This window comes from Rhea pennata, chromosome 3, assembly GCF_028389875.1.
Source record: "Rhea pennata isolate bPtePen1 chromosome 3, bPtePen1.pri, whole genome shotgun sequence".
NCBI classification, from domain to species: domain Eukaryota; kingdom Metazoa; phylum Chordata; class Aves; order Rheiformes; family Rheidae; genus Rhea; species Rhea pennata.
This window is the reverse complement of record NC_084665.1, coordinates 109,085,708-109,100,861: the sequence shown is the minus strand read 5'-3', so window position 1 is coordinate 109,100,861 and position 15,154 is coordinate 109,085,708. Positions and strand designations below refer to the sequence as shown.

Genomic DNA, 15,154 nt, shown 5'->3' with positions numbered 1-15,154 from the left:
TATGGAAATGTACTTAAAAAGGAATTCAGACATTTCTAAATACTGTTTATGCCACTAAAAAGATCAGACCATACATTAAAGGTTTTGTGGAAAAGGCATTCTCTGCCTGAAGTTATGAATTAATCTAGCCCAGATATAAAGCATAATTTTAGATTTAGGATTGTAAAGTTTGGCCCCACCAACAACCATGTCTTGCTTATGCCTCAGGCCTACTGGCACAAGAGTAGAAAATACTTAGGAAGAATTACTATTTTTCAGAGATCTTTTGAAAAAAAATAAGTCAGACTTGCAGAACTTAAGCTTTGGATGGATCAGCACATCTTCAATATTGGAATTCTGTGCTTTATAAGCAAAAATAAATAATATAGATCATATACCACGGATGAAGCCATAATCTGAAGCCTTGTCTAAATTCATAAACTAAAATTGCCATGGCCTATTTTCTGTCCCTGAGGCCATCCAGCATGGTTTGCCGATACCTATTGTACGAAACTCTCTTACAGTTTAAACAGGATAGCACAACCAAATCACTTACAGGGAATAGACCTGAGCTGACTGTAGTTCATAAATTGTGCTCAGGATTTTTTCTGCAAATTTTAATTAGCACAGACCACAGAATGTCAGAAATTATTTTACTAAATTAACAGTACTATTCAAGGCCAGTGCCCAAGCCCACATCATAGCATTGCTTAGTTTATAAGTCACTGATGTTTCTGCTCTGATTTAAATTGTTGGAGCAATCATTTGTTCAAAGCAATTTTTGCAATTGTAGTTACTTTTAACTTTTTAATAGTTTCAAGCTTAAATTAAAGACATAAAGATAATCTGGACATACAGAAGTCATCTTGTTTTTGTTATGTTTCTAGTCGTGAGTGGTCTTACTTGTTTTGTGATGCTGTACAATTTTCTAACTCAATGTTTCCATGCTTCTTTCCTTAGTTTTCTGTTTATGACTCTACTGTAGCAACTGTCTTCTCCTCCTAGCCCTTATTTTATTCTGGTACAATTTTCTGTTCCCTGGAAGAAATAAGGGAAAACTATATACAGGTGAATAATGAGGTATTAAGACTAAAGCTTATTATATCACAATTTCATAATAATCACATTAAATTTTGCTTTCTGCTTTGATTAGTAATTTAATATTTGACATTCTAACTGTCCGGTCACCATAAGGCCGCTGCCATTCCTTGCATCAGCATTTGCTTTCTTAGGGCTGACTGTGAAAGGCATCCATCCACCATTAGTTTTATTTATGATTCGGTAATCCTGCTACTGTGATGTCTTCAGTGGGCTGAAAAGTTGTGCAAATGTGAAAAACATTTGATTGGGCAAAATATCTGCATATTATATTGCAAAACCTCTGAAGCCAATGATAAGACAATACACTTTACTGATGTTAAAAAAATGTAACAAAAGAGCATTAGCAACCAAACAAGTTGGAAGTGTAACATTTTCATATATGAAGTACATGTTAACCTCTTGAAAGAACTACAAAGAAATAGAAGATCCTGCAGAAGTCCTACATAAAGCTGCATAACTAGCTGCTTGTTAGCTTTACCCAGTCTCTGCCAGGTTCCCCAGAAGACTAGCCGCTAGTCACTGTCTCGAGATTTTTTTCAGTGTTTAAAGGGAAGGAAAAAGCAAGTGAACTAACAAGGTACTTTAGTTGCTTCATTAAAAATATGGTTGGAAAATTATTTCTAAAATATAGTTCTAAAACCAAAGCAGGAATTTTTAACACCTTATATTTCATATACCTTATATTATAATATTCTTACAGAGACTGATTTTTGCAAATCAGAAGAAAACTACTGTCTTGCAAAAATGGAAGAGAGCTTAGCTCACCAAAATACTCTAACACAATTTAGTAATTCTGTGAGAAATATCCAGCTGCTTTGGAAAAGACCTCTGATTTATCTTCTTTGAGGAGACACAAAGCTGTTCTAAGAGAAGGGTAACAGGAAAGGGAAAATAGGATTATGAGTAGGAGAATGAGAAGTCTTCAGTAGAACTATAAATATGATTTTGTATAAATATAACAGTCTGAGAAAATTTAAAAGAGAAAATGAGAAATAATTTGCAAGAAAATACATGAGTTATCAAATATAATCAGTAAGTTCCAAGTAAGAAGAGAGAATGGGCACCGGAAAGTATTGTCAGAATGAAGGACTAGAAGTATTTTTTATAGTTCCAAGCAAATTAAGAATTATGCTTTGCCAGAGAGATTTTATTTTATGGCCCCCTAAATGTAAGGCTATTAAAATTCAGAACAGTCTTCATCATAACTTTTATATGCAATTAGCTTGTTATTGTCTTGTTTAATTCTGCTCACATGGACTTTCTACATTTTTAATAATGTTCATTCTGAATTGCAGAACTTTTCTGCAGAAATGAAAGATTATTTAATAAACTAAGCTTACTTTCTGTTAAGCTTTTATTCACAATATTTAGAAAGACATATTATATTTTTATCACATAATATTTAAAACATTAGGTCTAGAGGCCTGAGTCTGTAGTCTTCGTTCAGTAGTAACTGGTGCAATTTTCCACTCAGTTACACTAGTTTCATGCTAGTATTTAAGTTCATGTAAGAGATAATAGCAGTACAATGAAGTAGAGGAGGAATTCCATCATTCTTCCACCTACAGTCACTCTGTCATCTATAACTTCATGTTAATAACTGAAAATTGACTGTAAGAAAGCTATTCTGATTTTATTGCTATAATGAATCTTAAAGGCTCAGTAAATACAAAGAGGAGAAATATGATTAAATGAGACATTTGGCATAAAAAAACATGTTCTATAAACTTAATTAATGTAGTGTTTTTTGAAAAAAAAAATATAGTTGTTAAAAATACCATACTGTTTACAAATATTTAAATATTTGTAACCATCTCCATGGTTAAAATGAATTCCTCTAAGGATACCACATGGAAATAGGCAATCCTTATGGTAGGATCAAATTGCCTGATTTAAGCACTTTGCTTCTGCCTAAGATGCAGGTGGACAGAGAAGGATTTTCTAAATAAGTGCCTATGGCCCCACTGCAGCCTGCCAAGAGAGCTACTTGCCTTAAGACCTCAAGAGGCCAATCATCTCTGAACAACTGCAAGCACCTAAGTTAGGAGAACAGAAGCCTCATCTGAGGGTTTTTAAAAGCATCTACCTCCTTTCCTTAGTAAAAAGTGAATTTAGGCTTTTGCTTTAGAACAGTCCGTTAGATTCCTAAAGTTTGGAGAGAATTTTCCTGAATAGGATCCATACACACTTGGTGAACTATTCACATACACTTCTTGTCTGCTTTCTTGGTTGCTACCTCAAAATGTACTAGAGAACAACTATGACTTTTATCACAGAAATTTGGAATACGTGATATTAGGGAGATGATAGGACACTATCTGCCAAAATTAAAATATCTTTCTTTTATAGTTTTTCAATAGCAGGAATCATTATCTGCATATATAAACAAATGATTTCAGAAAGGAGGTTACAACTGTGTCAAAAAAATAGTATTTCCTTAGTAAGGAGAAACCTCACTTAGTTTGTGTATAAACATACTGAGTCAAGATTAGAGCTATAGAAAAAAATGGTAGAGGGATGGGCCAGCAAAATCTTTATGTCTAGTTTTGTTTACCGTACACCTAAATCATTTACCTCTAAACAAAACAGTTGCTAAAGAAGGTGTTCACAATCACACATAGGGTTTTAACAGAGAATACTGTCAATTCAGTTTATAAATGAATAAATCAATGATTCGTGAAAGTTTTATCAATAAAAACTTATGGCAAGTTTTCTAAAAGAGGATGCCTACAGTTAGGCTTCTTAGGATGTGATTCTACGCATGCCCCAAAGCTCTTCAGCTGATCTAACAAGATATTTAAATACGCAATTAAAAATATCTTGTACGTGCTCTGGGATTACTTCATATGGTTAGAGTTAAATGTGTGCTTAAGTTCTTTCCTCAATCAGAAAGAGAGTATTTAGTGCTTTGCCAGAGCTAAATCTCAGGCCTTAAAATAATACGATGGAGGAATTATTTTTTCAAATATAACAAAGCAAGACAGAAGTCCAGTTCTCATTGTTTTTTTTTTTTTTAAAAAAAAATTAGCTCTTTTCCACAATACTCTGTAGAAGTTGTCTGTGTGCCTTGAACTTTACAAAATGGATTAAAACTCCAAATTCTAGTCTCATACTTTGCAAATATTGGTTCATGTTTCTATGTAGCATAGGGGTATATATGACCATGAGAACAGAAACTGTAACAACATCACAAATATTATCAAATGAATATTTGCTCTGAGCTTTAGATTAATGCCAAAGACAACAAACTGATTCAGTTTGACTTAATGTTTGTTAAACTCATCAGATTCAACAGCAGTGAACAGTGTGAAAACCATCAACATTACAGATAATACAACTATAGGCTTCTTATAAAATCACAAAGTTGCAATATTGTGCATGAAATAGCTACTTTCTTTAAGAAAATAATTTATTTTCCATAACCACAACAAATAATCTGATTTCAGTTACTGTACATATATCTCCTTGCAATACTCTGGCTGTCCATAAACACTGGATCCACAGATGCCACTTTTGCTGCTATAAAGGAGTGAATGCAGTGTAAAACTGCTGTCAGATCCTGAAATTCAAGTTCCTGAAAGAGGAGGAAAGAGAAAGAAAAAAGAGAAAAAAAGGAATCATATTCAAGCTTATACATATTTTATGTAAACACAGAAAAGACTGGTCAGCAAATCACAATGGAATTTAAATGAAAATTTGTAACTATACAGGAAAGTGTAAAGATAAAAGTGTTATTCTTAAAAGATATATAACCTTACCTCTTTCATTAGTACGAGTATTTCACTTTAGTTTTCACTCTTTGTGCTGCTTTATTGTTGGACAGTGAAAACAGATTCAATTTGCAAGAATAAACATTCAACATATTTTAAAATATTTGAATGAGTAAGGACAGCTGTGGCAGATGTGGTGCCAAGACACAGACAGTAGGACACACACTTTGGCAGCCTCTTTGGGGTCAAACAATCAAACTGGTAGGATAGAGGCAGGACAGAAGCCCAGGTAAAGTCACATTATAGTCAACGTATAGAAATAATGGCTGGATATGTTAATTCATAAGCCCTAATTCAGCAGGAAAGGCAGACTTACTCTCAACCAGTTCTTGAATTCCTTTGACTTCTATAATTTGCATTTAATTACTTGTGCAGAAATTACAGTATTTCTTTTCCCAATTTCCTCAGCCAGAAATGGGGTGATTTTCTGGCAGAAATACGGCAAATATAGTGTCAAAAACATGTTTAATTTACATAATACTATTATTTGTAAAGTCTGCACCTGGTAAGTATATTACATGGATATTCAGGAGGGCTCTTTGTTTGGAGAGAAGACATTTGCTTTCAACAGGAAATTTATTTAAAGGCATTGGTTACATAGTAGTTTATCAAGACACACTCTATATGCTTTCTTTTAAAAAGAAATTAGAAAACTGAACTTTTTTTTGTCCTGTCAGAGTATTTTATGATTTTCCTCTAAACCAAATTGCCTCATATATATCAGTATATCCGGAATTCAAACTTACTGTTCAGGAAAAGATAATCATCCCACCAATTTGGGATCAAAGACTTACTTGGCAGAAGTAGTTTTGCTACTGACAATGAACATCTTAAACTTCTAACAACTATTTATGGTGTTTCATTTTGTGACACTTTACATGCTCAGGCCATATTCAAGGAATCAGTGATTGAAATTACTAGAAATATTCAGGAGATGGAGAGTTACTCGCATGAGTAATGACTTCAGGATCAGGCCAAGCTTGTGAAGAAGCACTTTGGAAAATGAAGATACCTGTGCACATCAGCTTCAGCCATAAAGAGTATGGTGAATTTATTTGGCACCTTTGATCTTTCAGGGATCCAGAAGCCTGGAGTAACCACAGATATTTTGAAATTGCATCAGTTTGATAGAGGTTATATTTACCTGCTATAACCTATGACCTTTTTAACTACCACAAACATTCAGAATCTCTGCTTTTCATCTTGTCCAGATTTACAGTGTTCACCAAAAGATATTTGGCATTTGAGAGATTAATTTTTCCATCATGGGATATTTTTTTCCAATGTCTATTACTACTCTCTTGTGATTAAGCACTCCCAGAGACAAACATCTTTTTTTTTTTTTTTTTGTTTCCTTTAAACAGCTTTATTTTATTGACTTTTTCCTTTGAGATGCTTAGCTTGATTCCCTCAGAAGCTAAAGATAACGAGACAGGCGTTCTTGTAACCATATTGATATTTGAACAGTAAATAACAGCTATCTTTTTCACGCTATGCTGACAGATAGCTGTATTATTTTTAATAAATATTTTACATATTTATGTTGTATGACAAAATCTTACTGTCTCCTCATCCATGACTGCAAAGTATTATCAAAATGCTGGGTCACTGTACACATGCCCAAGGACAATTGACAATGACTAACTCAGGTGTTGATACACAATAAATAATAATGTGATACTGGAAATCAGATTGTGAGCAAGATTGGCAATCCAGGATAACTTCGTTCAGGGAAAATCTGCAAATTGGATTAGCCATATCTCTTTGCTTCTGCTTGGCAGAATCCCTAGAGTAAAGTAAATATACTTTGCATTGAAAAAGCTGTACCTGGCTCAGTAGAAATCAAAAATCCATTTTGATGTGTGAAGAAGGTACAGCTAGTAAACAGTGATACTGGATACAATATTTCAATATAAATATGAGACAAATTGCTTGATTTCCCCTTTAGACAAGCGCTACTCAGAGTTTTCACATGAAAGAAGTGCTCAGCAAGAGTCTGAATAAAAAGAACTCACTGGGAATTATTAATCTGTTAAATCTTTCTTGATTAAAATTATCATAAAGACAGGGGAACATTGCTGATTTTTTGTACTAACTAGGCTGAAAATAAGAAAACGCAAACCATGGATATCTATTCTGCCTCACATATTGCAGGAAAAAAAAAAGGTATTTGCCTTTCTACTATTCTATTTCAAGAAATAGTCAGGGATCCTGGTGGGGCTGTGAAGAGAACAGGAAGTGCTTGATCAGACACCGTGGAATATAAAGTAAAAAGTGGGGAGAAGGAAAAACTAATTTATCACACAGCATTTGAGGGCTTTACTTCTTGCTGAAGATGAGACTCTACTGATTTTTTCAATCAATTGTGCACAGATTCTTTACAACCTCAGGCACATGTAGTTTATTGTCTCAGTAATTTTATTTCCCACTAAGCACATTTATTATCCTCAGACAAATGTAATTTCTCATTATTGTCTACTTTCTCCAACATAAGGAGGCAGTAAACAATATTACTATGCAGTAAGAGTGATAAAATGATATTCAACAGGTTCCCAAGACATTGCTCTTCCCGAGATGTAACACGCATTACAAGTGCCTTTATCTTCTGTGAAACATCCAAAAAAGCTACAGGGAAAGGTCTCTCCCAGCCTTGGGACAGAGAAAGTTTTGGCAACCAGCTGTCTTCCTTCTGGTGCTTGCTCAGAGCAGACAAAAGCCCTAGAGAACAAGGCTTTCAGCCCCAAGTCCTGCAGAGCACATTTAAGTGGAGCTTTTTAGATGCACGTAATAATCAGTCTTGGGTGGCTTGTCATCAGACAATCAAACTGATGTTTCTAAACTCTTTCTAGAATTTAGAAACACAAGAACTTCTCAATGAAACTTATGTTAAGAGAAGTGAAGCAACTCTCCATTCCCTTCAATAGTTTGTTCTCTGAAATTACTGACCAGTTTTCCTACAGCTTTCCAAGAAAATGTTAGATGAATTCAAGCATTATGCATAGCCATTTTTCATGCTGTTACTTCAACTATTAAGTTTAATTATTAAGTTCAAGTAGTAACTAATTTAAAACAACTTACTATAATGTATAATGGGATATGTTATACAGCGTGCCTCTAGAATATTTCCTTTCTGTAATTTCTTTCTGTGTAGTAGGTGAACATTTTTGTCTTTATAGCTACCACAATAAAAATCATGTAATCTTTTATCTGAAAGCAGCTAAGTCAGGAGAATGGATTACAGAAACACGACAGAAAATTAAGGAAATTTATATGAAGTGTCCAGATTAGATTCAGGCCTGGGAGATCTACTAATATTCAGCTTTTGTTGCTTTTGACAGTAAAGCTCTGCTTTCAGGGTAGGTAAAACATTCCATGGATTTGCAATGCAATTCAAACTGCTATCTGACTTCCTACCACTCAAAAACTCTCACAGTCTCTAATGAGCCAGGGCAAGGTTATCACAATATCACATTTAGCAAGATGTTGCTACCTATGTGTTTTTTATTGTAAAAAAGTTCATAAGCCCTTGACATGATTTAAATGCTGCACTGGACACACTTCTGCATTATCAAAATGTGAACTTTCAAGTCTCCTCTAAGATGGAATGCAAAAATACAAAGACTCTTGGGAAAGGCAGGTGAATATTACAGCTTTATTGAAATAAGACAGAGTGGCTTATGTAAGGAAGAAGTATGTTTTGATAACATTCCAGCCTGCTTTGAAAGAGAAAAGGAGGGAGGAGAAGAGAAAGGAAAAAGGAGTAAGAGGTACATGAAAGAGAAGCAAGGAGCGAGGGAGGGAGAGGGAAAAGAGCAGAGAAAGCGAGAGAGAGAGAGAGAGAGAGAAAGGCTGGTTCTCTTAGCAGCTCTAGTTATTTTTTTGTTGTGCTGCACCTTCATTTCTGTGGTAAGCTTATTGCTGTTCCTATGAATTGCATAAAAGTAAAAAGGTAAGAAAGGATATAATATCCCTTAATTGCAATAAAACAATCTACCCACTGTAGAAGTTCTCATTCTGAAATGTGCTAAACAGCTCTGAATCCCTATGAATTTAATGGAAATTACAGACTGATGCTTCTGAAACTATAAAATAATGGCAATTACAAAACACTCCTACACTCTAATAAAAAACAACAGAAGCATAAGCCAATAGTACTGATGAGCCAAATGTGCTATTATTGTCATTCATGTCTAGCTAAAAAGAAGATAAAGTAACATTAAAGAAAGAAGCAAAACTCTCTCAGCCTTCTGCTCTTTCACGCTTGCTAGTCAGCAGATTAAGAAATAATTACCCTAAAAAAAGAAAACTCTCTTGAGAACTTACAGCAAAGTGAACATTTAGGTAACGAGTAATAATTGGCATTCAGTTGCTGAAGTATTCATTTGGGCCTCATACTCAAAATTAGATCTCATTGTGAAAGAAAAATGAAGAATAAAATGTTGGTGAAAATCCTTTGAGGAATTTAAGCTCAGGTAATATTAATTATGTTTTTTGCTGGCATAATAAACAAACTGCTTATTCTGTTTTGATTGACAGATATGGAGCATGTACGGAAATAAGTTTCTAAACATATTTTATTGAATAGATGCATATTATAAATAAATACAAATTAATATAAACATTGTCAGAAAAATCTAGTGCTGTTATGTAACTCCCATTGTTCAAGTTTTCTGAAACTGAAATGAAGTACACACTCATTTTTTTCAATAGAATACAACCCTTAATATAAAACAATACAGGCCTTAGTACATAAGCTTAGGATGCCCTAGTCCTACAGGTGTTGTCACAGGATGCAGCACATACCCCATGTCCTGCAAGGAACATGGCTGTGTCACAGCTCGCCCGTTATCATTTGGCTCCATCCTCTACCGTCTAAGACCCACCACATTAGCAACTCATTGATGTGACACTGCTGAACATTCAACATGCCAACTAAATGCCCCCAAAAAACTGAGAAAAGAGTCCTTTACAAACATTTCTATACACCAGCTTTATTCACATCTAATCTATATCTGTGTATCGAGACAAACAGTCAAGAGGCGAACTAATGCAGACTGCAGGCAGGACTTCAGACTGCTCTGACAGTGCTATGTGAATAATCATGGAAAAATACAACAAGAGCAAAGGTAAGGATGTCTCAGCCCTGCTGACACTCCTTTCCAACACACCTCCTGCAGATTCCTCATTGCTTCTGTTAGAATTTGGAGTATGGAACAAAACTGGAGCAGCCCCACCTGTGCGCATGAGAGAGCCTATCTAACCTGATTAGATTTACCCTTTGAATATTAATTTTCTGCTATTATGTCTATCAGATATAACTTATATATAGTTGAAAGAGGAGAACTATTGCTAAAACTAGGTTTTACGTGAAGACAGGCTTTATTTTCTGCAGTTAACACTGCAGGTCCCCCAGTTTGAAGGATTATTTTCAAGAGGAATGCTAGTTTGGGGAGTCATTATAGAGCTGGATAGCCAAACAGGTGGCTCATGCAAGTACTCTACAGTTGATTCACTTTCCAGAGCTCTCACCTCTTCAATGTTTCACATATGGCATACTACTTTACAAGATTGAGTGTCAGGTTATGTTAGGTTATCTGTGGAGGTGAGCAATCACGTGGGGCCTTATGACGAGAGGAAAGGATTTCTGGAGGTGTCCTATGAAGGCTCAATTAGGGATGGCCCACGATAGTGGTATCAGAGGACTAGGGTTCCCTCTGTGGCCTCATGCATCAGAAGCTCTCACAGATTCAGCTGATCACGGTAGTATTTGACCAGAGCATCACAAGTATGAGCTTGCTGTCTGAGGATATCGGATGTCCAACACTGACTTACAATTCTGATGGTGGCTCACTAGAGGTAGATGTTTGAGAATAGTCACATATATTCAAAGCAGAAGTCGGGGTGCAGATTTGTGCGGGCTGAGGATACAGCTTGCTCAGAGAACTGGTATCAGGCTAGTGGATACAAATTGCAGGCAGCTTACAACAGAGAAAGAGGAAGAGGACTAAGGTTTTTGCTTGGAAATGTGGATTTAGTAGGAAGATAGGGGCTGCTTCCTGGTTTAGGAAAATGCAGATGCTGCATAGTCAGGTGGCATGGAATGGATATATCTCTTAGCAATAGACCACCTGGAACACATTCTTTAGGGTAGAAATTTGGCTTCTTCAGTTCTAGAATGTAATGTGAATTTCTCCTAGAAAATAACACCAATACCACTTCTTTCAAATGAATGCATTGCTCCCATAATCTATTTTTCATTTGATACTCTATTTCCCACCCAGTAGGCAGACCACTGGGTAACTAATTATTTCATTCACTCTATGTCACCTAACTCCACCCTTCTGTTTGTTTGTACCATCTGTGATTACTATTTTTTCTTTAATTAAGGTTCTCAGTGTATTTTTATATGTATGTATAAGAATTTGTAGTTATCTAATATTTCAATAATCAGGACAATTTTGGTTTACTGTATATCTCCTAATAAGTGGGTTAAGTACAACGAAGGCATTAGAAGCAAGACAGTAAGAGAAGAACATAAAAGATTGGATTACAGCAGTGGGAGGGAAAGACTGCAAGACTGTCAGCTGGTACTGAGAATATGAAATATGTACACACTGCACTGTCTGAGATCACTACATATGCACCGCCAAGAAAAATGCTCTTTTTTGACCACCTGCCTAAAAGAGTGGAATTTATTATGTACAGCAAAAAACTTGCTTGCACAGGCCTGTTGCACCACTACCACACAACACTTAATTTTATTGATTACTCTGAGAGCTGTTGGATCACCATTTGAACAAGACATGAGCCTGCATAATGTGACAAGTAGATAATGTAGACACTGACAGATAGTGTTATTGTGCCCTGAGTATTCCATGCCTTCTTTAAGGACATTGGCAAACCTCAGTGTTTATTATTGTTGACAAAAAATACAAATATTATTACTGTATCCTTCAGCACATTATTTCATTCCTACAGACTGAAATGATAATCAGACTTTTTGGGGAAAAAAAAGAGAAAAGATAAAGATAGCTAAGGTTTTAAGTCTAGTCAGCAGAAATCATCAAAAAATTGGAATAAAATCTTGAATTTCTGCTATTTTTTGACAGTTGTTATTTTCTTAAGCATATCATGGTTAAAAAAAGCAAATCTATTCGTAGATCACAGCTTGTTAAGATTCTTGTAAAGATGCAAAGATAAATTATCAGCAATGGAATAAGTCATGAAAGCTTGTTCAGCTATAAACTTTTAGTTGGCCTCCTGTTTTTGTCTGTTATTTGCACAAACAGCAGAATGATAAGCTAAAATTGTGCTCTTACCTTGCAAGCATAACAACCAGTTCCATGATGCCAACAGTCTGTGACAAATGAATTGCAACTCTATCTATAAATTGTCCTTAAATTTTTAATACTTGTTCTATAGGTATCTGGAAGAGTCAGCCAGCTTTCCACTTCCAGCTTGAGTGATTCCAAATGTCACCGTTTTCAGTTAAATCTGGAACATTTTTAAATGTTGCATTGGCAGATGAAAGCTTTGTTAATGCTCAAGATTCATCTGAGATGTCGTTCCAGAGATACTTGTCTAAGAGCAGCCAACTTAATTTATCTCTTCTAGCAAATATTAACATAAATTTCAAATAGCAATCAGACTGTCCGATCCAGCCATACAGGCAAAGTCTTAACTTTTATCCACCATCATCCTGTGAATCACTATCAAGCTGTCAAGATGCTCAACAGTAAACTGCCAGATGTCAGCAACGAAAGACCCATGTTAATAGAAATGCAGAAGGGTCTGAGTGCTAGATTAGAGATAAATGTTTTTCTAAAGAGACAGCTTTGCTTGTACTCTCACTAATTTGCTGTATCTCTCAGCAGTACTAATGTGGAATAAATATTCTGTCAGATGAATACAGTGAAATCTAACAAAAGCAACGCATTTGCTTACATGTCCTTGACCACGCTGCTGAAGTTTTAAAGAGAATAGGATTTGCTGAAAAACTATGCTGAAGAGTCTGCAAAAGTATACCACGATGTATTACTATACATCTGTGAAAATACAAGTGCTGAGCCCTGAAGTTGGTGAACAAAGAAAACTGTATGTACTAAGATAAATATGTAAGATTCTCAAGTTATATGCTTAACAGAAAGAAAGAGTATGGGACAAAATTTAGCTGAAGCTTTGTTATGGCTCACAATAATCAAGTGATACAATGATTTCTCTTACTGGATCATTCCACTGAACATTATATTAGAGTAGTACAAGCAGAACACAAAGAGCTGTCTTCAGACTTCCTATTGTTCCTGTTTCTCACCAAAAATTATTTGGTCTTGTATTGAAAGTAGAATTGCCTTAATTTTAATTGCTAGTGATAATTTATTGAAAATAACATTTTTCCTATCTAAAAAGTACACTATTTGCAAAAATGTCACAACATAAATGCTGAAAATTCTTTTAATAAGGCCACCCACATTGTTTTGTTTCAAAATAGTAAGAAGATACACAAAAGAAAAAAAAAATCGGAGCCTCTTTCTTCATTCTTTCCTTGATGAAAGATAGTAAAAATTTAATAAAGAAAGAGAAATAAGCTCTATCTTTTCAGTGTTAATGAATTGCAAAAATATAATACCATCTTTTCCACAGAGTAAAAAAGAAAAGATTTAAAAAACTGAGAAGAAAAGAAAAATGCTTATATGGCTCAGTTAAAAGGAATCTTATATTCCAGGCAATTACTCCTTAACTTGGGCAGATAATTTATCAATATAATCCTAGAAGTATTAATCCGGGTTAAAAGGAAGAAATAAAACACCTAAACCTCGAAAACTCAGTATACATGTCATGTAGTCTAAGAATACCTCCTATTATAAAGATTACTTGTCACTTTTCAGTACAGTATCCTGCATTCAGGTGCATAGCTATGTACAACTTTGCCAAATTTTGAATGCGTTAGTTGATATTTATTTGATCATATCAACTCTCTGCAAAAGATTACTTTTGTAAATAAAATTTCAGTAAAAACAGTTTAATCATTCCTGAGATGATGTGTGGAGAAAATCTATTATTTTGCCAGCATTGTAAAGCTCTCATGACTTTTGCTTTGAAAAACACTAGAATTTTCAGGTTTCTCAGGGAGATTCTTAAATTTGCAGGAAGATGAGATTTGCATCAGGGTATCATTTTTTACTATTCCTGTGAAATTTTCCCACACTTATTAATTAGGAAATATAGCTGCCAAAGATATAAATTTCAGTGAGCATGCTCCAGCTTCAGACTACAACCACGTAGAAATTAAAGGGGTATGAACCTGGAGCGTGGAAATGTGGGCATGCTATGTCCTTCCATTTTGCAAGTAACTGAAAATACTTTCAGATTTTCTCTTTCAGTCACTGTTTATGTACCTTATAGTAACTTAATTTAGGCACTATTTACCAACATTGTTTATGAGAATGTTATGTGGGACCATGCCTAAGCCAAGACAGATCACATCTATTGCTTCTCTCCAGAGCAGTTATCCTGTTAAAAAATGGAAAGGTGGCTCTTCCCAACAATCTCTCCTGTTTTCTGGAATCTTACTCATCGATCTGGAGTTCTCAGACATGACTTCTACCAGCTTCTAAATACTGCCAAAACTAACATTAAAAATATTTTAACCACCTATCTCCCTTATGCTGACCTGTGTTTATAACCCTATCAAAAAGACATGAATAGGCAGCTCCAGCTCAAAGTATTCCATCTCTTTATTCAAGGAAAACAGTCTTCCACAAACATCATGGTCCCAAAATGCTTCGTAACTAACCACTGTCTTCCCCCTTTCAAAACAGCCACAGAGGTACTCCTTCATAAAGACCTATTTATGTGCTAAATTGCAAACATAGACTTTTTTTCTGGATGTTTTTTAAAAAAATTAAGTCTGATTTCCTGCAGGAATTAAGAGAGGAAATCACACACGTGTGCACGCGTGCAATTTTTTGTCAAAGGAGTGGACACCTTAAAGAAACTAAACTTGCAGAGGCATAGTAAAAGTTGCTGGCTGGCTTTGGGAGGTCCTGTTACCACCGCATGCTGAGACAAAGGCAGGGAGAGCATCATCCATTCCTGTCCTGTCCAACAGCTGAGGCCAGCTCTCCCTTGGCCACCCATCAAACAAGGGTTATCTAACTAGTTAATACACACATACTTCCAAATCAGCTAAAAAAATACTTCCTATTTTCCCACTGTCAGCCTGGACAAAAATATGCTGTGACTTGAGAATAGGATGGATGCATTGCACTAACTTTGGGGGATTTCAAGGATTTAGGATGGAGACA

At 35.2% G+C, this 15,154-nt stretch overlaps 1 protein-coding gene across 3 annotated transcripts in view; it reads right to left on the bottom strand.

Moving 5' to 3' along the window:
* Positions 1 to 1,764: 1,764 nt before the first annotated feature.
* SNTG2 (syntrophin gamma 2) overlaps positions 1,765 to 15,154 on the bottom strand; it is a 296,093-nt gene continuing 282,703 nt past the window's right edge. For all 3 annotated transcript variants that reach the window (XM_062572982.1, XM_062572983.1, XM_062572984.1), the window contains one exon: positions 1,765 to 4,654. In XM_062572982.1, coding sequence (XP_062428966.1) covers positions 4,523 to 4,654 — 132 coding nt within the window. In that variant the 3' untranslated portion in view covers positions 1,765 to 4,522. The remainder of the gene's footprint in view (positions 4,655 to 15,154) is intronic.